The sequence below is a fragment of the Emys orbicularis genome, chromosome 11 (assembly GCF_028017835.1).
Source record: "Emys orbicularis isolate rEmyOrb1 chromosome 11, rEmyOrb1.hap1, whole genome shotgun sequence".
Taxonomy (NCBI): Eukaryota; Metazoa; Chordata; order Testudines; family Emydidae; genus Emys; species Emys orbicularis.
This window is the reverse complement of record NC_088693.1, coordinates 529,013-553,009: the sequence shown is the minus strand read 5'-3', so window position 1 is coordinate 553,009 and position 23,997 is coordinate 529,013. Positions and strand designations below refer to the sequence as shown.

At 66.2% G+C, this 23,997-nt stretch overlaps 1 protein-coding gene across 1 annotated transcript in view; it reads right to left on the bottom strand.

Annotated features, from left to right (window-relative positions):
- Positions 1-4,478: 4,478 nt before the first annotated feature.
- Positions 4,479-23,997, bottom strand: part of OBSL1 (obscurin like cytoskeletal adaptor 1) — a 60,663-nt gene continuing 41,144 nt past the window's right edge. Inside the window, exons 18-26 of the mRNA XM_065413654.1 lie at positions 14,132-14,401; positions 10,831-11,097; positions 9,883-10,149; positions 9,176-9,288; positions 8,727-8,880; positions 8,012-8,173; positions 5,828-5,932; positions 4,956-5,562; positions 4,479-4,551 (exon numbers count right to left, since the gene is read on the bottom strand). Coding sequence (XP_065269726.1) covers positions 4,479-4,551; positions 4,956-5,562; positions 5,828-5,932; positions 8,012-8,173; positions 8,727-8,880; positions 9,176-9,288; positions 9,883-10,149; positions 10,831-11,097; positions 14,132-14,401 — 2,018 coding nt within the window. The remainder of the gene's footprint in view (positions 4,552-4,955; positions 5,563-5,827; positions 5,933-8,011; positions 8,174-8,726; positions 8,881-9,175; positions 9,289-9,882; positions 10,150-10,830; positions 11,098-14,131; positions 14,402-23,997) is intronic.

Here is a 23,997-nt window from a genome sequence, read left to right as displayed (position 1 = left end):
AGGGAGGCCATCCCTGGGGCTGTGTGACGGGGTATGCGCAGGGCTCTGCCCAGTGATCGCTAGCCGGCGAGCAATGCAGGGAGAGGGTTAATCCCGCTCGCTGGCACAGACACTGCATGGCAGCATGGGACACGTGGACTCCTGGAGCAGGGTGAGCGCCCCACCCCCACTCCCCGAGGGGGCACAGCCCATGGCAGGGGCTGATGAGCCATGGCCCCATGTGCCAAAGGGGCCCCAGAGCACCTGGTACTACCCAGCTTTCTCCCAGAGGCCCCCAGGAGCAGCTCCCTCCGTGCCTGCCCTTAGCCCCCCACTCACCCCCAAGCAGCTCTGTGAGCAGCTTCCTGAGAGCCTGTTCCCCCCATTCTCTGCCCCCCCAGCATAGCTCCATGATGCCTGTTCCCCCCAGTTCCCCCCCCAGGGTAGCTCCATGGTGCCTGTTCCCCCCATTCTCTGCCCCCCCCCAGCGTAGCTCCATGGTGCCTGTTCCCCACCCCCAGCCTGTACACACCCCAGCTCCCTGGGAGCTGCCCCCTAAAGGCCCTGGGGCAGAGCAGCTCCAGGAGAGGCCGTTCCCTCGGAGAACGGGCCAGGGTAGGTGCTGTCCCATGCCCTCACCATGCGCTCGCCTGCCAGGCACTGGGCTGGGGGCTGCGGGCACCGCCCGCCCGGAGGGGCAGTGTGAGCGCAGCAGCTCTGCTCCCCAGTGCACGTGAGGGATCATCTCGTCCCCGGGACTGGGCCTCTCATGCCCCAGGGCCAGCAGCTGCCAGGTCTGCCCGGGGCTGGGGCATTTCCGGCTGTGTATGTGGCCCTTCTCCAGGGGGCAGGTCTGCCCTTCGGCCTCATGGCAGCTGGCCCTGGGGCCAGACTGGGCACCCAGCACCGCCCCTGCCACCTGCATCTCGCTGTCCATTCTGCTGGCAGAGAACAAGAGGCACCTGGCTGGCGTGAGGCGGGGAACAGACCATGGGGCCTTTCCCCCTCGGGGGCCCTGCCACTGACCCTGGTCAGGATGGGACAGGCTGGCTGGGGGGCTCAGGAATGGAAGCCGAGGCCTTTCCCCTCCAGGGCTGGGGGACTGGCTTGCTCAGGGATATGGGGCCTTTCACCTCTGGGACCGAATCGGGACACGTCCTGGCGCTGTTTGCGGGTGACTGGATTTCTAATGGGGATGGGGAGGGAGGGGCCCGACTGGGCTGGGCTGGGGGATTGCAGAGCTGAGGCTGGTGCGCTGGGACGCTTGGGGCTGCATTTTGCAGCTGCGGGGGCACAAAGAAGCGTCCCCTCCATCCAGCTGCTGTGGCAGGACTCCCTGCCCCAGCCCATGGGCTGTTCGTGTTGCTGTGAGTTGTATTAATTTATTACTGACTAAACGGGGCCATCAAACCTGGGATGGACCCGGCCCTCCCCCGGGACTGCAGCGGGGCCCCCAGGAGGCTGCTGGGTCTGGACAGAGCCCTTTGCTGGGCGTTTTGCTAGGGGCTCCCCCAGCACACGCCTCCCGCCATCGCTGCCCCAGCCGTCACTGGGCCTGCCCTCCAACGCCCACCAGGGAGCCCAGCCGGCGGACAGGAACCGCAGCTGCTCCCGCCCCCCCCCAGCCCCACCAGCAGAGGGGCCCCAGCAAATGGACTGGGACCAGGGAACTCCTGCCCCCCTTTCCTTGGGGCGGGGTCGTACCTGCGCACTGAGCCGCAGCATGGCCGGCCCCCTCCCCATCTAGCCATGGGACGCTGCATGTTTCCCTTGCCCCTGATGCCCTGGACCCTGAACCCTGGTTTCTTCCCCCTTTTCAGTCGTTTTGTAAATGTGCCAAACGCTGCCGGGCCACAGCCACGCAGTAAAGAGCCTTTTGGAGCCGCGCCTCTGTCTGCTTGTGGGGCTGTGCACGGCGCTGGGCGTACCTGGGGCATGGCGTGGGCATGGGGGGGGCACAGGGCCATTGCCCCCCCTTTGCACCCGAGCCTGGGCGGGTCCCTGTGAGCCATGGGGCAGCTTCCCCCAGTTGCGAATGACCAGCTCTGAGCGCAGAGGGGCTGCAGCTGGTGGATCCCACCTCACCCCATGGGGTGCCTCAGAGCCCTGCCCTCAGCAGAGCTAGGATTGGCCCAGGGTGCTGTCAGTCTCTGCAGCACTGGATGGGACAAGGTTCCCCGATGACCCCCACGTGCTGGTAGCAGGGGGGCAGCGAGGGGGGCATGGATTGGGGACCTGCCACAGGGGGCCTGGCAGAGTCACCAGCCTCGGGACCAGGGAAAGGCCCCGTCGCCATGTGCCCCTCATCCCTCCAGCTCTCACTACGGGGGCATGGCCGTGATTGAGGGGAGGGGAAGCTGCCAGGTGATTTGGGGGCATACGGGGCAGGGGTAGTGCTAGGTGCTTTGGGGACATGGGGAAGCTGGGCACTGCCAGGTGATTTGGCGGCATATGGGGTTGTCCCGGAATCGCGGGCTGGGGCTCGGGCCCCGCGCTGAGTGAAGCCAGCCAGGACTCGGGGGCAGCGTCTCCCCTCAGGGCCCCTCACCAGGGCAAGGAGCCTGCCCGGCTTCAGCCCCTCCTGGGTCCAACCTCGAAACGTTCGGCCCCCTGCTCACCCCGGGAGCTCCCAGCAGCGAGTCCCCCGACCCCTGGGGAGCCTCCCACCCCTCCTAAGGGCCCTGCCCCCCACTCCGCAGCCAGCCGTGACTCCCAGCCAGCGTGGGACACAGACGGGTTCTTAGTCGGGAGCCCAGCGTAGGACAGAGCTTGTGAGCACAGAAATCAGGGACCGGCAGCAAAGTCCAGCTTGGGGGGATCCAGGGCCCAGAGTGCCCCCCCCCCCCCGCAGGTCCCAAACCAGGCGACTGACTCGCTTCCAGCAGCCCAGCCCCACTCACCCCCGGCTGCCCCCCCCCTGCGGCCTTTGTCTCCTTCCCGGGCAAACAGGGCCCCTGGGCTCTGGTCTCCAGCACCCCCGGGGGCTCTGGCAGGGGAGGGGCCGGGCCGTCAGTTGCTGGGATACAGGGTGTCGGCCATTGTCTGTGCCCAGGCAGCCAGTCAGTGTCACACCTGCCCCAGGGGGTCTCTGCAACAAACACACCCCTTATCCCACCACCTAGATCGGGGTGGGCAAACTACGGCCCGGGGGCCGCACCTGGCCCTTCAGACATTTTATTCTGGCCCTCGAGCTCCCGCCAGGGAGCAGGGCCGGGGGCTTGCCCCCTCCACGTGTGCCATGGCTCCGCATGGCTCCCGGAAGCAGTGGCCAATCTCTCCTCCGGCTCCTACGTGTAGGGGCAGCCAGGAGGCTCCGCACGCTGCCCCCACCACAAGCGCAGCCCCGTAGTTCCCATTGGCCGGGAACTCTGGCCAATGGGAGCTGCAGGAGCGGCGCCTGCGGACGGGGCAGCGCGCAGAGCCTCCTGGCCACGCCTCTGCGTAGGAGCTGGAGAAGGGACATGCCGCTGCTTCCGGGTGCCTCTTGAGGTAAACGCTGCCCAGAGCCTGCACCTCTGACCCCCTCCCACGCCTCCAACCCTCTGCCCCAGCCCTGCTCCCCCTCCTGCCCTCCAAACCCCTTGGTCCCAGCCTGGAGCACCCTCAACCCCTCATCCCCATCCCAGAGCCTGCACCCCCAGCCAGAGCCTGCACCCACACCTGCACCCCAACCCCTTGCCCCAGCCTGGAGCCCCGTCCCGCACCCTGAACTCATTTCCGGCCTCACCCCCCCACACACCCCAACCCCCCAATTTTGTGAGCGTTCACGGCCCGCCCTACAATTTCCATACACAGTTGTGGCCCTTGGGCCAAAAAGTTTGCCCACCCCGACCTAGATACTCGAGTGACACATGGGGAAACTGAGGCACACACAATATTCACTGAAAACATGAAGCACTTTCCTAATTTGTCACAGGGGCAGGCGCACTGCCAGGTGATTTGTACAGGACAGGCTGGAGGGAGGGTCTGTGGGTGCTGGGGGCAGGGGACACACACAAGGGCACCATCTGGCTACAGTTCCTCTCTGTCAAGACCCAGCCCCCCCACCCCACCCCCAGCACTGCCCCACCCAAGTGCGCGGAAGCTGCTGGAAGAGCCCAGCGGGTCCTGTTGGGGCTCAGCACCCCCACCCCTGGGAGACTTGCCAGCCCAGTTCCTTTCTGCCCTTCCCCCTATGGGGCTTGGGGGGGAGAAGTGGGGCCTTTCCCTGGTCCCCAGGCTGGTGACTCACTGCCAGACCCCCTCATATGCTCCCCCCCCCCCCAGCTCCTCTGTCGCAAGGTGCGGGGGTGGGGGTGGAAATGGAGGCCTGCCCTTGTGTTGCTGAGGAACCGGGAAGTGTAGAGTCCCACTGCGAGGTCGATTCAGCCGCGTTGGGAGTGGGGGTCACCCCAGACCACCCCCTGCCCAGGGCCGGGCAGCCCTGCTTGCCCAGGGCACCGCCCCGCTTGGGGGGCGGGGTGCAGGATGTCACCCAGCAAGGTGGGGCACTGGAGCGGTTAATGGGCAGTCCCCGCTGTGGCCAGCCAGGACCCATCTGTTCGGGCTCGTCCGATGCCAGCACCTAATGCCCTGTGGGGGAGAAGGAGAGGTCAGGGAACACTTGACACCCCCCCCCAGAGGGGCAGGTTCCAGCCCAACCCCCATCCAGAGACCCCCTCCAACCATGACTTTGCAGGGCCACGGACCCCCGCTGGGTGGGGAGGGGCCCCGTGGCAGAGACGGATCCTGGGCGGGGGCGAGGGGGCCCTCAGCACAGTGATTGACCCCGGGCGAGGCATGGAGGGGCCCCGCGGCAGAGACGAACCCCAGGCGGGGAGGGGGCCCCGTGGCAGTGATGGACCCCGGGCAGTCAGAGGCCCCGTGGCAGCGATGGACCCTGGCCGGGGCCCCCCAGTCGGGTGACGGGTTGCCCGGGCTGCCAGGCACACCCCTGGTGGGTGCTGGGCCCACGGATGCGGCTGGGACACACGTACCTCGCCCGGGGAGCTGGGCCTTGGCGCAGGCACTGCCAACGGAGACCTGCAGCACCCCACTCGTGCTGGGTGAGGTCCGGCACAGCGCCAGCCCGTGCACCTGGCCCACGCTCTCCACCCACAAGTGTGCCAGCCCCCAGCACCTCCCCGTTCAGGGGGGCAGACACCTCGCACTCAAGCCGGGCCTCAGCAGGGGCCACCACCGCCACGTTCTGCAGCCCCCGCAGCCCCTGGAGCCTGCGCCCAGCCTGGCCCACGCAGCGCCCAGTGGTACCCAGCCCCACGAACGGTGCCACCCCCCCCCCACCAGGGCCAGTCCCCAGCACGCCCTGCGCCTCACCCTCCACCAGCAGGCGGGCGGTGGAGCGGTCGTCAAAGGCGTCGCAGGTGTAGGAGGCCTCGTCCTCCGGCCCCACCCCGTGGATGATGAGGGTGCGATAGCAGTCGAGGTTGCAGATCTCATACTTGTCGCTGGCGAAGATCTCGGTGTCTCCGCGGAACCAGCGCACGCGGCCGCGTGCCTGCGACACGGTGCACTCCAGCGTGGCCTTGTGCCGCGCCAGCGCCGTCTTGTCCCGCAGCGGCTTTATGATCCGGATCGGGAGTGCTGCCGAGGGGAGCGCCTGTGAGCCCGCGGGGAGGGGAGGGGACAAGCGAGGGGCTGGGGCCTGGGGGTCACCCCCACCTCTCTCCCCCGAAACCCAGTGCTAGACCTCCCAGCCCACAGCAAACCCCAGCTCAGCGCTCGCCCAGCCCTCAGCTGGCACCTGCCATCCACTTGCCTCCGGCCCCTTCCTCGCACACCTGCCAAGCCAGCCCCCTCTGCTGTCCACCTAGTCACCCCCCCGCAGGGCTTCACGGGGACACATTACCCTCCACCTGCAGGCTGGCTTCGGAGGCAGCTGCCTTGGCAACGAACCGGATGCATCCCGCGTCCTCCGGGCGCACGTTGCAGATGAGCAGGAAGTGCTTGGGGCCTGTGGAGGAAGGCGCTGGTGTGACGCCGTGCACCGTGGCTCAGCCATTGCAGGGGACTACGGGTGAGCAGCCTCCTGCCCTGGGCTGGGATGGGCAGACTGGGGAGGAGTAAGCAGGGAGATCTCCTTGGGGCTGGTGCCAAAACGTCTGGGGCTAATACAGGGCTAATGAAGAGCCCAAGCCTGGCTGGTGTGAGTGACACACGGCGCAGAGCAGCCCCCCACGCTGAGAGATGCCTGGGGCAGCAGGCAGTGGGAGAGGCAGGTATGTGTGCGTGTGTGTGTCACAGTGAACCAGTGTGTGCGTGTGCACATCACAGTCACCAATGTGGGTGTGTGCGTGAACTAGGCACCAGCGTGTGCATTCATGCACGTGCGAGAGAGCCAGTGTGTGCACCAGTGAGCCGCGGCGCTGCCCGTTCACCCAGCCTGGTGAGCGCCCCCAGAGTGTCTGGTGGGCTGAGCAAAGCGAGGTCTTAGGCTTGTCTCCAGGCCGCCGTTCCTGCGACACGAGCGGGGGTGACACTAAAGCGCCCGAGCTCCCTAACGCGTGCACACCCACGCGCAGCCTGGGTGTGGGTTGGGTTAATCCGGCGTGGCACCCTGCGTGCGGAGCCGGCGCGTCCACATGGAAAGCTGGTGTGCCAGAGCTGCCCTGGGCTGGTTCCCATGTAGACATGGCCTTTGGCTGTAAGGACCCACTGCCTAATGGCCGAGAGCCACCAGCCCAATTCCAGCCTGCTGGGGAGTGGTCTGGGCATGGATGGGCAGAACCCCCTGAGCTGGGTGACAAACACCCAGAGCGCCTGGCACCTGGCGAGCAGGGTCACAGCTTCAGCCACGTCTGTAACTGTGTATAGACTCACGAACCGGCTGGTGGCAGCCGCTGACATCTTCCAGCACAGCACGCCCCCAGCTCGGCTCTGCCCCCTTTCCCCTGGAGTTTAAACCCTTGCCACCCAGAGTGACAGCTCATATGGTCCGTCTACACCGCCAGGGAGGTGCCAGTGTGGCATGGGATGGCAGAGCCCTGCCAGCGTTAGTCTGGCTAGCACGGGTAACAGCAATAGTGTAGACATGGTGGCACGGGCTAGCAACCCTCGCACAAGCCCCCCGGGGACCCAGTGTACATACTCGAGTGGCTAGCCCATGCCACCACATCTGCACTGCTGCTGGTACCCAGGCCAGCAAGATGAAAGCTGGCACGGGCACACCTACCCTGCTATAATCCCACCGTCTCTTCCAGTTAGACTTACCCCAGCAGACAGGGAAGAAATAAAGAAGGGGGAACAGCCATGCATACGGACCTCTGGTGGGGGAGAAATGGGGGGGTCACACAGAGCCCCTAGCGGGGGGAGAAATGGGGGACACACACAGAGCCCTTGGCAGGAGGAGAGAAGGGGGACCTGCCATGGGGAGGGGGGGAATTGGGGTCACACAGAGCCCCTGGCAGGAGGAGAGAATGGAAGACCCTGGGATGGGAGAGCATGGGGGAACCCCCTCAGGAGAGAAGGGGGACCTGCCATGGGGAGGAGGGGAACGGGGACACACAGAGCCCCAGAAGGAAGGAGGGGCTAGGCTGTGTTGCAGGAGTCACTGAGGTTGCGGGATGGGGTGGGGCACAGGGAGTTGGGGAGGGGGTTGGAGGAATAAATAAAAAAGTAAATTAATGGAGATATCCTATCTCCTAGAACTGGAAGGAACCTTGAAAGGTCATTGAGTCCAGCCCCCTGCCTTCACTAGCAGGACCAAGTACTGATTCTGCCCCAGATCCCTAAGTAGCCCCCTCAAGGATTGAACTCACAACCCTGGGTTTAGCAGGCCAATGCTCAAACCACTGAGCTATCCCTCCCCCCAGGAGCCCCAGGTTGTGCTGTGAGCTTGGCCTGCCCAAGCTGTGCGATCCTCTAGTGTCCGCGGGGCTCTGAGCACGCTGCTCCAGTAGCCTCCCTGCGGTGAGTGTCGGTGTGAGTTAGGGTTAGGGTTAGGGTTAGGGTTAGGCAGGCAGAACGGGACAGTGAGCAGCAGGGACACCAGGGCCCCTGGGAGCAGCCTGGCTGGGGGGAGGGGGGCACTCACCCTCTTGCCGAATTTTCACAGTGCTGGTGACTTTGATTTTCTCGCCACTCCTGAACCACTCGCCCTTCACGTCCTCGTGCGAGACCTGGCAGGTGAAGACGGCGTTCTCGTTCTCACGCACACGCACGTCCGCCAGCTCCTGCACAATCTGCACCTGGCGCTCTGCAAGGGGGACAGGGCCAGAGCGTGGGCCCCAGCGGGACAGGAAGAAACCCCTGAGGTCTCCATCCCCACAGAGCTCTGCAGGGGCTGTGGTGTGACTAAGGGAAGCCCCATCCCCCAGCTCAGAGCCCAGGAGCCACCCACAGCTCTCACCCCGGGAGACCCCCCAGCTCTCAGCCTCCCCCCCCCCAGCTCTCACCCCTGGGAGACCCCCCAGCTCTCAACCACCCCTCCCCGCTATAACCCCCAGGAGAACCCCCAGCTCTCAGCCCCCCCAACCCCTGGGAGAACCCCCAGCTCTCAGCCTCCCCCCCCAGCTCTCACCCCTGGGAGACCCCCCAGCTCTCAGCCCCCCACCCCGCTATAACCCCCAGGAGAACCCCCAGCTCTCAGCCCCCCCACTCTAACCCCCAGCTCTCAGCCCCCCCAACCCCTGGGAGAACCCCCAGCTCTCAGCCTCCCCCCCCCAGCTCTCAGCCCTGGGAGACCCCCCAGCTCTCAACACCCCCCCCCCGCTCTAACCCCCCGGAGCCCCTCGGCCGGCCCGTCGTACCGTAGACCCGCAGCGTGGCGGAGGCCCGGCAGTCCCCTGCGTCACACGTGTACTCCCCTGCGTCGTCCAGGCTACAGTGGCTGAGCTGCAGCAGGCGCCGCCGGCCCACTGAGTAGATGCGGCACTTGGTCCCCGCTTGGAGCGCCGTCCCATCCTGCCAGGGAACGGAGAGGAACGCAGTCCCTGGGCTGCCCGCCGGCTGAGGCACCCGGCAGGCAGCCTGGGAGGGACGGGGCAGGACGAGGGGCTCGGGGCTGACACCGCGTGCCAGGTGGGGAGCCCATGGCTGGGGCACCCCCCTGCAGCTCATCCCCCCCATGGGTCACTCTCCCTCTGAGCTTGAAGCTGGTCCTGGCCCAAGGCAGAACGCCTGCCTGCCGCCCAGAGGGGCCCTGGGCCGGGAGAGGCCAGGACCCGGGGCCCAGACAGTTTCACACAGCCGCCCTCACCTTGTACCACTTCACCTCCGCAATGGGGCGGGATAGCTCGCACTCGAAGCTGGCAGCCCCAGTCTCAGGGACACCCACGTCCCGGGGGGCCTTCACCATGGCAACTGGCGGCTCTGAGAGGAGAGGAGACACAGGCCCGAGAGTTAACCAGAGGCAAGGAGCTCCACTCAGGAGTGGGACCAGAGGGGCACAGGACACTGCTGTGGAGAAGCTCAGAGCGCTGGCTTCCCCAGTGGGGCACTGCTGTGGAGAAGCTCACAGCGGGGAGGTCACGGCTGGGCACTGCTGTGGAGAAGCTCACAGCGGGGAGATCACGGCTGGGCACTGCTGTGGAGAAGCTCACAGCGCTGGCTTCCCCAGTGGGGCACTGCTGTGAAGCTCACAGCGCTGGCTTCCCCAGTGGGGCACTGCTGAGGAGAAGCTCACAGCGGAGAGATCACGGCTGGGCACTGCTGTGGAGAAGCTCACAGTGGGGAGGTCACGGTTGGGCCCTGCTTCGCTGCAAGCGCTGGCCCGTGCCTGTGATCTGCTCTTGGGGCAGAGGCTGCAGACCCCAGCGCTCAGGCTGCAGCAGCAGCAGCGTCTGCGATGTCGGGCTGAGGCTCTGCCGAGCGTCAGGACGGGGTGAGCAGGTGGCGCCAGAGAGTGGTTCCCTGGCAGGCCCCACACTGTGTGACACGTGGCCCGACCCACAGCCAAGCCCCCACCTCTGACGGTCAGGCGGGCGCTGGAACGCAGGGTGTCGGAGGTGAAGGTGACGGTGCCCGAATCCTCCAGCGTGAGCCCCAGCAGCGTCAGGCTGTGCACGCAGCCTGTGGCGCTGACCCGGCAGGTCCGGCTGGGCTTCACCCGGATGCCGTCCCGCGTCCACACCCCGGGCACGTCAGCATGGGACAGCTCCAGCTGGAACGTGGCCGTCTCCTTCTCAAAGGTCTCCACGTCCGACAGTGGCTTCCGCACAGACACCTTTCGGGCTGCAGGGGAGAGAGAGCGGTGCCAGGGGGTGGGGATGGGTCTGCTCCGGGACCGGCGCCAGGGGGCGGGGATGGGTCTGCTCCCGGACAGGTGCCCGGGGGCGGGGATGGGTCTGCTCCCGGACAGGTGCCCGGGGGCGGGGATGGGTCTGAACCCGGACAGGTGCCCGGGGGCGGGGATGGGTCTGCTCCTGGACCGGCGCCGTGGGGATAGGGATGGGTCTGCTCCCGGACAGGCGCCGGGGGGCGGGGATGGGTCTGCTCCCGGACCGGCGCCATGGGGCGGGGATGGGTCTGCTCCCGGACAGGTGCCCGGGGGCGGGGATGGGTCTGCTCCTGGACCGGTGCCAGGGGGCAGTGATGGGTCTACACCAAGGGGATGGGCCAGCCATGGGACCCCACAGCCCCTCCCAGGGATGACCCCCAGCCAGCTGCAGCTGCCAGAGAACTTCCCTGAGATTCAGCCTCAGTCGCTTGGTCCCCATTTTAATCCCCTGTCCACCTCAGGCCATCCCATAGCCTCCCCCCCACACTCCCCTCTCCAGGCCACCCCCCACACACCATTACCTCCCCTCCGCACCCCCACACCCCCCGTCCCTGCAGCCTCTCCCGTCCTTGGCATGGCCTGGCCAGGCTCTGCTGGAGCGGAGCTGCCCCAGAGCCCGGGGCAGGGACACCTACGCGCCACGCTCAGCTTGGCCTGCGTCCGGTCGTGGAGGCTCTCGCAGCGGTAGGTGCCGCGGTCCGAGGGGCTGAGGCTGCGAATGGTCAGGCCCCGTCTGCGCCCGGCCTCCTGAAACTGGTACTTGCTGCCCGGCTGGACGAGCACCCCCTGCTTCAGCCACTGCACCTCGCCCGCCTCGCAGCTCAGCTCCACCTCCAGCAGCGCGTCCTGCAGCTCCTCGGCCACCACATCCTGCAGCTTCCGCACAAACAGCACCTGGGCCTCTGCAAGGCACCGCAGGGCAGGGCTTCCACTGGGCCCGACGGGGAGCCCTGGGAGCCCCCGCACCCAGACCCTCTGGGGAGCCACCCCCTAGGGAACTACCCCCCACCACCACCACCCACACCCTGTGAGAGACCCCCTGGGGAACCACCGCCCAGGAACTACACCCCCCACCGCCACCCAGACCCTGTGAGAGACCCCCTGGGGAACTACCCCCCAGGAACTACACCCCCCCAGACCCTGTGAGAGACCCCCTGGGGAACCACCCCCAGGAACTACACCCCCCGCACCGCCACCCAGAACCTGTGAGAGACCCCCTGGGGAACCACCCCCAGGAACTACACCCCCCACCGCCACCCAGACCCTGTGAGAGACCCCCTGGGGAACTACCCCCCAGGAACTACACCCCCCCAGACCCTGTGAGAGACCCCCTGGGGAACCACCCCCAGGAACTACACCCCCCACCGCCACCCAGACCCTGTGAGAGACCCCCTGGGGAACTACCCCCCAGGAACTACACCCCCCCAGACCCTGTGAGAGACCCCCTGGGGAACCACCGCCCAGGAACTACACCCCCCACCGCCACCCAGACCCTGTGAGAGACCCCCTGGGGAACTACCCCCCAGGAACTACACCCCCCCAGACCCTGTGAGAGACCCTCTGGGGAACCACCCCCAGGAACTACCCGACAGGACCGACACCCCCCCCCCACCGCCGCCCACACCCTGTGAGAGACCCCCTGGGGAACCACCGCCCAGGAACTACACCCCCCACCACCACCCAGACCCTGTGAGAGACCCCCTGGGGAACTACTCCTCAGGAACTACACCCCCCACCACCGCCCAGACCCTCTGGGGAACCACCCCCTGGGGAACCACCACCCAGGAACTACACCCCCCCACCACCGCCCACACCCTGTGAGAGACCCCCTGGGGAACCACCTCCAGGAACTACACCCCCCGCCACCGCCCAGACCCTGTGAGAGAGCCCCTGGGGAGCTACCCCCCAGGAACTACACCCCCCCACCGCCACCCAGACCCTGTGAGAGACCCCCTGGGGAACTACTCCTCAGGAACTACACCCCCCACCACCGCCCAGACCCTCTGGGGAACCACCCCCTGGGGAACCACCGCCCAGGAACTACACCCCCCCCACCACCGCCCACACCCTGTGAGAGACCCCCTGGGGAACCACCCCCAGGAACTACACCCCCTGCCACCGCCCAGACCCTGTGAGAGACCCCCTGGGGAGCTACCCCCCAGGAACTACACCCCCCACCACTGCCCAGACCCTCTGGGGAACCACCCCCTGGGGAACCACCGCCCAGGAACTACACCCGCCAGCCCAGACCCTGTGAGAGACCCTCTGGGGAACCACCCCCAGGAACTACCCGACAGGACCGACACCCCCCCACCGCCGCCCACACCCTGTGAGAGACCCCCTGGGGAACCACCCCCTGGGGAACTACCGCCCCCACCACTGCCCACACCCTGTGAGAGACCCCCCGGGGAACTACCCCCAGGAACTACCCCCCCCCCACGGCCACCCAGACCCTGTGAGAGACCCCCTGGGGAACTACCCCCCAGGAACTACACCCCCCCACCACCACCCACACCCTGTGAGAGACCCCCTGGGGAACTACTCCCCAGGAACTACACCCCCCCACTGCTGCCCACACCCTGAGAGACCCCCTGGGGAACCACCCCCAGGAACTACACCCCCCCCACCGCCGCCCAGACCCTGTGAGACACCCCCTGGGGAACCACCCCCAGGAACTACACCCCCCCAGACCCTGGGAGAGACCCACTGGGGAACCACCCGCAGGAACTACACCCCCCCCCACCGCCGCCCAGAACCTGTGAGAGACCCCCGGGGGAACCACCCCCAGGAACTACCCAACAGGACCGACACCCTCCCCACCGCCGCCCACACCCTGTGAGAGACCCCCTGGGGAACCACCCCCAGGAACTACACCCCCCCCAACCACCAGCCCAGACCCTGTGAGAGACCCCCTGGGGAACTACCCCCTGGGGAACCACCCCCCCAGGACCTACACACACCCTCACCGCCGCCAGACCCTGTGAGAGACCCCCTGGGGAACTCCCACAACGATCCCAGAACCCATGAAAGACCCTCTGGGGAACTACCCCCTTGGGAACTACCCCCACCCCAGAACCTGTGAGAGACCCCCAGGAACTACTTCCTGCCATCCCAGAACCCCCCAGGGAACTACCCCATCACCCCGAACCTGTGAGACACCCCCCAGAGATCTCCCACAAACTACCCCAGCCATCCTAGAACCCCCCAGGCGATCCCCCAGGAACTACCCCCCTGCCATTCCCGCCACCCCCAGGAGACCTCTTGGAACCCACCCCAAGCCATCCTAGACCCCTCCCATGAGAGACCCCTCCCAACAAAATACCTCCCTCTGGGAAAGACCCCCAAACAGGAGGGACAGACCCCGAGAACCACGGCCCGAGAAATCAGCCGAGAGAGAAAATCCTCCCCCGACACCCCCAGGGGAGACCCCCGCGCATCCCTCCACGAGATTCCCCCTAAAATAGACACACTCAGCTAGGCTGGGCTGTGGCCAGCCCCAGGCCCCTCCCCGGCACACTCAGATGGGCTGCCCTGCCCCAGGCTCCTCCCCTCGCACGCTCAGCCACATCGCCCTCCCCAGACCCCTCCCTTGCACGCTCAGCCAGGTGGCCCCACCCCAGGGTCTTCACATGCACGCTCAGCCAGGTGGCCCCTTCTCCAGGCTCCTCCTTTGCACGCTCAGCCAGGCTGGTCCCACCCCAGGCTCCTCATGTTGCATGCTCAGCCAGGCCGCCCTGCCCCAGGCCCCTCCCTTGCATGCTCAGCCAGGTGGCCCCTTGCACACTTAGCCAGGCCACCCCGCCCCAGGCCCCTCCATTGCACGCTCAGCCCTGGCCCCACCCCAGGCTCCTCCCTTGCACGCTCAGCCAGGCCAGTCCCGCCCCAGGCTCCTCCCTTGCACACTCAGCCAGGCCAGTCTCGCCCCAGGCCCCTCACCTTGCACGCTCAGCCGGGCTGTGCTCACCAGGCCCTCAGCGCGGGCTGTCACGGTGCCTGCATCTCCCAGCTGGCACTGCCGGACAGTCAGGGCGTGGCACAGCCCGTTCCTGGTCACCACCAGCCGCTCGCAGGCGGTGACAGCCTGGCCGTTCAGCTGCCACGTCAGGGCCACGTCATCCGGGGACACCAGGCACTTGAAGGTGGCGTCGTCCCCCTCCAGCACCGTCAAGTTGTGCAGCTCTGAGATGATCTCCACCACCCTGGGCACTGGGGCCAGAGCGGGTGAGGGGGGGGGGGCTCCCACTGGGCCTCCGCGCCCGTCTCCCCCTGCATCCCGCTCGCCCCCTCCCCTGCACCCTGCTCACTCACCTCTCCCCACTCACTCACCTCCCCCTGCTCACACCCCATCACCGCACCCTGCTCGCCCCCTCTCCCCTGCACCCTGCTCGCCCCCCCCTCCCTTACACCCTGCTCAGAGCAGCTGGGTGAAGAGCACCCCAGGCAAGATGCTGGTGCTGGGAGGAGCTCATGCCCCCCTCCCCCGGCGCATGGCACCCACCTGGGATTGGTACGTCCCTCCCTGGACCCAGAAAGCCACGGCCACAAAATCCCCCCTACCCCGGCTGATGTGACTGGGCTGTCAGTGCACCCCCCCCCATGGGGCAGAGCCCCCCACGGGGACCCGCCTGCGTCACGTCAGCTCAAGGATTGCAGCGCACTCTGTGGGGGGTCAGGCCACTGGGCTCGGCCAGGTCTTGGGAGGGGGGTTGGGTCACAGAGGCTGGGTCTGTGGGGGAGTGGGAAGGTCCCTGGAGCTGGGCTGGTCTAGAGGGATCAGGGCCCCAGTGCCTGGGCTGAGCCCCAAGGGCTGGGTTGGGTCTCAGGGGATCAGGTCCCTGGAGCTGGGCTGGACTGGGGGGTCAGGGCCCCGGGGCTGAAGGCTGGGCTGGGGGGGTCAGGGCCCCGGGGCTGAGGGTTGGGCCCCAGGGGCCGTGGATCAGGGCCCCGGGGCTGAGGGTTGGGCTGGGGGGGTCAGGGCCCCGGGGCTGAAGGCTGGGCTGGGGGGGTCAGGGCCCCGGGGCTGAGGGTTGGGCTGGGGGGGTCAGGGCCCCGGGGCTGAAGGTTGGGCCCCAGGGGGATCAAGTCCCTGGAGCAGGGCCCCGTGGCCCCGTGACTCACCCAGCACAGTCACCGTGGCCAGCGTCCGGTCATCCTTGGACTCGCAGGAATACTCGCCGGCGTCCTCAGGCCCCACGTTGCTCAGCGCCAGGGAGCGCTCCCGCCCCTCTGCCTTGATCTCCCACCTGCCGCTGGGCTCCAGCTCCTGCCCATCCTTCAGCCACACCACCTGCCCCCTGGCCTTGCACAGCTCGCACCACAGCAGCACCGTCTCGCCCACGTGCGCTTGCACGTCCGACAAGCCTCGCACAAATTTCACCTGCAGCTCTGGGGACATGAGCAGAGGCCAGCTGGTATCTGTGCCCCTGATGGGGGACCCAACGGCCATGGGGCGGCCCTGTCCTGCCCCAGCCGCTGCCAGACCCCTGCTGCAGTCAGCGCCTGCCCTGCTCTGCCCTGGGCTGCCGGGCTGCCGGCTGGGACCCCCCCGCACCCCGGTGCTGCCGCCCTCACCTTTCACACTCACTTCAAACTGCATCTGGTCCTGGCAGGAGAGGCAGGTGTGACGTTATTGATATAATCGGGGACCATATAGATCATTGTTGCAACCAAGGTCCTGTAGTGGCACCAAATCTTGTATAAAGGGGGTCAAATGGGGTGTCTAAGACAAGGTTCTGGTTGGCTGGTTAGGATTATGCTGTCTATATGTGTGTATCAGTGTTATAGCTGAAGTTATGAATATTGGCTCTATACTGTCTGTATTTCAAACTTGTGCTATGCTGCTGGGTGACATCCCAGACAAGCTGGGATTAGCTCTGCCTAGCCTGCTTGATGGCCCATTAAGGACCATCAGCTATACAATGGACCCATTGAGAGAAGGCAAATATGCCTTGAGACTCAGCAAAGTATGCAGGGACTGGCCCATGTGACTCCAGACTCCATTTTGCTGTAATTTTCCACAGTGAGAACAAAGAGGTGTTCTTACACCTGGAAAAGACTATATAAGGCTGATGCCTCATCTCCATCTGGTCTTCAATCCTGCTTCACACCTCTGGAGGAACTTTGCTACAAGCTGAAGCTTTGAACAAAGGACTGAGGACCCATCCCAGCGGGGGATGTGTTCCAGAGACTTGATTTGAACCTGCAGTTTATTCCATCACTGCTGCAAGCCTGAACCAAGAACTTTGCCATCACTGTATGTAATTGATTCCATTTAACCAATTCTAACTCTCATCTCCGTCTTTTTCCTTTTATGAATAAACCTTTAGATTTTAGATTCTAAAGGATTGGCAACAGCGTGATTTGTGGGTAAGATCTGACTTGTATATTGACCTGGGTCTGGGGCTTGGTCCTTTGGGATCACGAGAACCTTTTTCTTTTACTGGGGTCTTGGTTTTCATAACCGTTTGTCCCCATAATGAGTGGTACTGGTGGTGATACTGGGAAACTGGAGTGTCTAAGGAGATTGCTTGTGAGACTTGCGATTAGCCAGTGGGGTGAGACCGAAGTCCTCTTAGTCTGGCTGGTTTGGTTTGCCTTAGAGGAGGAAAATACCCCAGCCTTGGGCTGTAACTGCCCTGTTTGAGCAATTTGTCCTGAATTGGCACTCTCAGTTGGGTGCTGCTGCCCTCACCTTTCACGCTCACTTCAAACTGCATCTGGTCCTGGCAGGAGAGGCAGGTGTAGAGGCCGGCGTCGTCCTTGCCCACGTTGGTCAGCACCAGGCTGTGCACCCGGCCCTCTCGCCGCAGCTCGCAGCGCTGCCCTGCTGCCAGGGGCTGCTGGGGCCCCCTCCAGCTCACTGGGGCCTGCTCCTTGGAGACGATGGCTGAGAGCACGGCACTGCCCCCCTCCAGCACCAGCACCTTCTCCGGCTTCTCCTGCTTGTTCACAAAGAGCACTGGAGCCTCTGGGGAGAGAACCATGAGCAGGTGAGCTGGACGCAGGCAGGAGTCAGGTAGGAGCCAGGCAAGGAGCCGGGCAGGGAGCCGGGCGCTGGCAGGAGCCGGGCAGGGAGCCGGGCGCTGGCAGGAGCCAGGCAAGGAGCCAGGTGCTGGCAGGAGCCGGGCAGGGAGCCGGGCGCTGGCAAAAGCCAGGCAAGGAGCCGGGCAAGGAGCTGGGCGCTGGCGGGAGCCGGGCAGAGAGCCGGGCAGAGAGCCGGGCAGGGAGCCAGGTGCTGGCAGGAGCCGGGCAGGGAACTGGGCAGGGGGATGGGCGCTGGCAGGGAGCCAGGAAGGGAGCCGAGCAGAGAACTGGGCAGGGAGCCGGGCACTGGCGGGAGCTGGGCAGGGAACTGGGCAGGGAGCCGGGTGCTGGTGGGAGCTGGGCAGGGAACTGGGCAGGGAGCCGGGTGCTGGCAGGAGCCGGGCAGGGAGCCAGGCAGGGGGCCGGGCGCTGGCGGGAGCCAGGCAGGGGGCCGGGCGCTGGCGGGAGCCGGGCAGGGGGCCGGGCGCTGGCGGGAGCCGGGCAGGGGGCCGGGCGCTGGCGGGAGCCGGGCAGGGAGCCGGGCGCTGGCAGGGAGCGAGGAAGGGAGCCGGGCAGAGAACTGGGCAGGGGGCCGGGCGCTGGCAGGAGCCGGGCAGGGAACTGGGCAGGGAGCCGGGTGCTGGCAGGAGCCGGGCAGGGAACTGGGCAGGGGGCCGGGCGCTGGCGGGAGCCGGGCAGGGGGCCGGGCGCTGGCGGGAGCCGGGCAGGGAACTGGGCAGGGGGCCGGGCGCTGGCGGGAGCCAGGCAGGGGGCCGGGCGCTGGCGGGAGCCGGCGGGAGCCAGGCAGGGGGCCGGGCGCTGGCGGGAGCCGGGCAGGGAGCCGGGCAGGGGGCCGGGCGCTGGCGGGAGCCGGGCAGGGGGCCGGGCGCTGGCAGGGAGCGAGGAAGGGAGCCGGGCAGAGAACTGGGCAGGGGGCCGGGCGCTGGCAGGAGCTGAGCAGGGAGCCGGTCAGGCAATGACATTCCCCACCGCCTGGCTCACCTCTCACTCGCAGGGTGAAGTGCACCTCGTCGTCCCCAGTGTCACAGCTGAAGGTGCCGCTGTCACCCAGCTCCGTCTGCTTGATGGTGAGGCTGTGCGAGGGCCCCTGGGTGCCCAGGAGGAGCCGTGCCCCGGAACGCAGCACCCGCTTCTTCTTCAGCCATTGGACAGGCGCCTGTTCCTGGGTGAGCCGGGCAACCAGCGTGACACTCTCCCCTTCCAGGACCTCCACGGGCATCTTGGCCTCCTCCTTATTCACAACGCGAACGGGGGGGGCTGGAACCAGAGGGGAAAGGAAATGACCAGGCAGCCCTGGGACAGCTTTTTCGGGGCGCTGTGGGGAGCAGGCTGGGAGAGGGTGACTATATCTCCCAAAGGGAAAACAGGACACCCTGTGGGGCTGGCCTGAGCCACTCGCCCGAGCCCCGCTTCTCATTCAGGGCTGGCCCACACTGCTCCCCCGAGCCCTCCCTCCCTCCCCCCACCTGTGCGGGGCTGGCATCGCCGCTCGCCCTCCTGCACACCCCACTTTTCTGACAAAAGTGGGCATTTGTCCCACTGATCACGTCAGCAAAGCAAATGCCCACTTCTGCCCCAAAAAATCGGGACGGCCGGCACGGGGGGGCTGTCCCGGCCAAAATGGGATGTATGGTCAACCTATGCTGGGAGCACTGCATGGGGGGCGCTCCCGGCTACTCCAGTGTCAGTCCTCTCCCAGCAGGGGGCGCTGTGGGGAGCGGGGTAGGGGTCACTGGCTGTGGGGGGGAGGGGGTGGTTCCTGGCTACCCCAGCCCGGCCTCTCCTAGCAGGGGGCGCTGTGGGGAGTGGGGTAGGGGTCACTGGCTGTGGGGGGGAGGAGGTGGTTCCTGGCTACTCCAGCCTGGCCTCTCCCAGCAGGGGGCGCTGTGGGGAGCAGGGTAGGGGTCACCGGCTGTGGGGGGGAGGGTGTGGTTCCCGGCTACTCCAGTCTCAGTCCTCTCCCAGCTGGGGGCGCTGTGGGGAGCGGGGTAGGGGTCACTGGGTGGGGGGGGAGGTTTCCTGGCTACCCCAGCCTGGCCTCTCCCAACTGGGGGCGCTGTGGGGAGCAGGGTAGGGGTCACTGGCTGGGGGAGGGGGGTTTCCTGGCTACTCCAGCCTGGCCTCTCCCAGCAGGGGGCACTGTGGGGAGCGGGGTAGGGGTCACTGGCTGTCGGGGGGAGGGGGTGGTTCCTGGCTACCCCAGCCCGGCCTCTCCCAGCAGGGGGCGCTGTGGGGCGTGGGGTAGGGGTCACTGGCTGTGGGGAGCGGGGCAGGGGTCACTGGCGGGGGGGAGCGGGGCAGGGGTGCTGGACGGGGAGGGAGCTCAGAGCTGTCCCAGTGACAGCTGTGGTGTCTGCACTGGTCCTGCTGGTGACGCAGGGCAGGAGGCCGGGAATCCTCCATCCAGGCGTGTCTAACACAAACAGGAGCAGGCCGTGGGCCTCCTGCGGGCTGGGCAGCAAGTGCTGAGGAGGAGGCCAGAGGCCCGGGCTGGGCATGGCAAGGCAGCAGGGCTCATCCAGCCGAGCCAGCCCCTCTCACTCCTCGTCTCCCCCGTGCGCCCGCTGGCAGGGATTGGGGCAGCCCCGCAGCCCTTCTGCACTGCCAGGGCTCAGCCGCCATCAGAGGCCAGGACAGTGTCTGCAGCCCCAGCCCTGCCCCAGGGAGCGGGGACACCTCACACACAGCCCTTTGCCCCAGCTGATAAATGCCCAGCTCAGGCCCTGGCAGCAGCCGGAGAGGCGCCTGGGAGCCGGCCAAGGTGAAATGTAACCAGCCCCCAAGGCTCCTGCTGCTCCATGGGCGCTGCCTTGCTCCTCTGACTGCTGGGAGCAAGCGGCTGGGACCTGCGCATGGCTCCCGCAAACCCTGAACAGGTTCCCTCACCCCACAGGTTCCCCCGATCCCCAGAGCCCCCCTGCCGTTTATATGGGGAGCCTCTGAATCCACATCGAGGGGAGGCATGGGGGGGATATTTGCCATGGGGCCGGGGCTCCCAGCCCAAACCCCAGGCCCAGTAAGACGAGGCGCAGGCAGCATGTGGTCCGGAGGGGGGAGTCCAGAGAACAGAGGGACGGTCCTGTGTAAAGAGGCTTTTCATTCAGGAGGCAGAGAGAGGCATCCCTCACCCAGCACTGATATGCAGCCACCTCTGGATTGGGACGCAGCAGCTGCTCTGCAACAACCCCAGAGTTTAGGACCAGAAGTGCTGAAGGATCCTGCATCCAGCAAAGCTTGGGGGGGCACGATGGATTCTCTGGAAACAGAATCTGGCGAGGACACTAGGGAGAGAGCTCTGGGATCACAAGTAGCCAGAGCCACCATCCCAATCCCTGTACACTGCGCTGGCTGCCAGGGGAGAGCACCCTCACTGCACCTCACCCCACTGCCTGCAGCACGGGGCAGCCCCAGGGGCTTTCCCCTCCAGGGACTGACCCCCAGCGGCCCTGCTCTGCTCCTCGTCCGCCCAGCCCACCTAGCTGGCATGTACAATGCCCCCTGCCGGCTCACCTGCCACCTCCACGGTCGTCACCATTCGGTCACCAACAGCGTCACAAACGTAGGAGCCAGAGTCACTGGGCCGGGCCCCGAGGATGGTCAGCTGCCTGAGAGCTCCCCGGTCCTCGATCCGGACTCGTTCGCTGGCCACCAGCTCCTGGCCATCCCTGAGCCAGCGGACGGCAGCGCTGGGCCGTGACACCTCGCAGGCCACCACCAGGTCATTGCCGGCCGCCAGGCACTGCTGCTCCCGGCCCCCCTTGCTCCTCACAATGCACACAGGGGGCTCTGGGGAGTCAGAGAGAGGCAGCGTCACTGCATGCGGCAGAGGCCAGGCTCGGGGTCAGGCGCGCCTCACACCCCACAGAGTATGGCGTGCAGCAGCCAGAGCGACCCACTGCATGCATGCTGGACAGGCTGGCACATGGACTGTGTGCCAGATGGCCTGACAGACAGCACTGCCTGTACCGACAGACGTACCAGCTGTGCTCCAGAGGGGCCGACTGACAGACAGGCAGACTGTACGCTAGACAGGTGGCTGACAGACGGAAGTAACAGCCACAAACTCCAGGCAGGCCAGGGAGAGACTTTGGCCAAGTACCAGCCGGGGGGAGGCACATCCCCTGCCTCAGCTGAGCTCCCCCACTCCGCTCCAGAAGGTACCCGGGACGATCCCAGCTGGGCCTGAGACAGCAGGCTGGGGTCAGAGCCCCGCTCCAGAGCACAGGGAGAGGGGCTTCTCCATGGGCTGCAGGGGGAAGTCCCAGCTGGGAGATACCTTCCCCTGAATATTTCACTGGGGCACATCTGGAAAAGAGGTTTCCTATAACTGTCCCACGCAGGGCTGCCTATACCCTCCCAATCCTGGTAAATACCCCCCAGGGCTGCCTCTATAACCCCCCATCCCCCACACACCAGGGCTGCCTATAAACACCCGACACACCCACAGCAGCCTATGACCCCCGCAGCCCCACGGCTGTGACCTCCCAACGTCCCGCTGCCCAGAGGTCTGGGCTGACAGCACCTGCCCCTGGATCAGGCTAGTCTAGCCCTGTAGCCCTCTAGTGGCCTGTTCTGGAATAACCGGCCTGGAGTTAGATTCTCTCTCCACCTCCAGCCCTTAGGTCAGGCGTGGGCAAACTTTTTGGCCCAAGGGCCACATCTGGGCATAGAAATTGTATGGCAGGCCATGAATGCTCACGAAATTGGGGTTGGGGTGTGGGAGGGGGTGTGGGCTCCGAGGTGGGGCCAGAAATGAGGAGTTCGGGGTGCAGGAGGGGACTCCGGGCTGGGGATGGGGGTGAAGGCTCCGGCTGGGGATGAGGAGTTTGGGGTGTAGGAGGGTGCTCCAGGCTGGGACCGAGGGGTTCAGAGGGCGGGAGGGGGGGATCAGGCCTGTGGCAGGGGGTTGGGGTGCAGGAAGGGGTGCAGGCTCCGGCTGGGGGTGTGGGCTCTGGGGTGGGGCTGGGGATGAGGGGTTTGGGGTGCACGAGGGTGCTCCGGGCTGGGGCAGGGGGTTGGGGCACAGGGGGAAGCTCAGAGGTGCAGGCTCCGGGCGGTGCTTACATCAAGCAGCTCCTGTAAGCAGCAGGATGTCCCTTCTCCAGCTCCTACACGGATTCGCAGCCAGGTGATTCTGCATGCTGCCCTGTCCGCAGGCACCACCCCTGCAGCTCCCATTGCCCGCGGTTCGCGGCCAATGGGAGCTTCAGGAGCGGTCCTTCGGGTTGGGGCAGCATGCAGAGCGGAGTCCCCTGGCTGCCCCTACACATAGGAGCCGGAGGAGACCATGTCGCTGCTTCTGGGTGCCACATAGAGCGGCCCCCGACCCTGCTCCCCAGCGGGAGCTCGAGAGCCGGATTAAAACGCCGTACAGGCCATAGTTTGCCCACCCCTGCACTAGGGCTAGGATGGGACACATGGGCTGACAGCCCTTTCAGGGCTATTATAGTTCATATAATGGGATGTTCCCAGGATCCATGAGAACACTACTGCTCTCTGAATCCCACTGACCTCTTGGCCTCAAGCATACCATGTGGCAGGGAGTTCCACAGGTTACGTGTGTATTGTCTAAAATACAACAGCATTTCCTATTGCCGCTATTAACGACACTGCCTTCCCATTTCACTGAGCCCCCCGTGTTCTGCTGTTAAGGGAGGGGCAACCAGCCACGCCCAATCCCCCTCTCTGTGCCGCTCCTAGAGACACACCTCGTCAGCCTCCGGTATGGGGCTCCTCTAAACCGAACTGCCCCAGCCTCTGCAGTCTCTTTATACGGAAGCTTGCCCAGGCCCCTTCCCCCACCCGGGACCCCCCCAGACCCTTTCTGAAGCCGGGAGACCAGAGCCTGGAACTGCATCTCCGGCTCAGCCTCCCAGTGCTATCGCAGCAGACGCTGTCCATGCACTCTCCAGCCTTGCGCGGCCGCAGCGGGGGTTACTCTTCGCCCACGGCTGTGCATCAAGCGGGGTGCACGGGGCTGCCCAGGGCTCTCCCCTGAGGGGTCACAGGGAGAGCGTGAGGGTCCAGATTACTCCTTCCAGTGCGTGCGCCCTGCATTGCCCACACTGTACTTCACCTGCCCCCACTGCAGCCCACTCCCCCGCCTGGCTGGGCCCTCTGCCCCCTCCCTTGCCTGCCTGGCTGGGCCCTCTGCCCCCTCCCTCGCCTGCCTGCCTGGGCCCTCTCTCCTTCCTCAGTCCCCTCTGATTTTAACTAGCCTAAGTCATGTAGTGTCATCACCCACCTTCCTATTGCCCTGCTCACCCCCATCACAGACCCCCATTAGCCCATTGAATAAGGCTCCTCACACCCTCATTCTGTGGGGCCCGGCAGCAAAGGGCCTGTCCTTCCAGAGAAGCTGCCCGGCCAGGGCCGGCTCCAGGGTTTTTGCCGCCCCAAGCAGACCTCCCCCCCCCCCAAAAAAGCTGCGATCGTGGTCTGCGGCGGCAATTCGGCGGGAGGTCTTCACTCCGAGCGGGAGTGAGGGACCCACCGCCGAATTGCCGCTGTGACGGAGCAGGGAGCAGGGCGGATTTGACCTGGGAATGTAGCCTGGGAGTTACATTGAGCTACCTGAGCTGTAACCTGAGCCAGGAAGGGGGGTGGGGGAAGTGACACCTTCTGCCCGGGAGACTGAACAAAGGAGAGGAGGAGCAGAGGGGAGGGGGGAGAGAGCTGCTGGAGGGTTTTGGGACGTCTTCAGTTTTGGGCTGGGAGGTGCAACGCAGGGAACCCCAAGCTGGGGTCTAAGCTCCCTG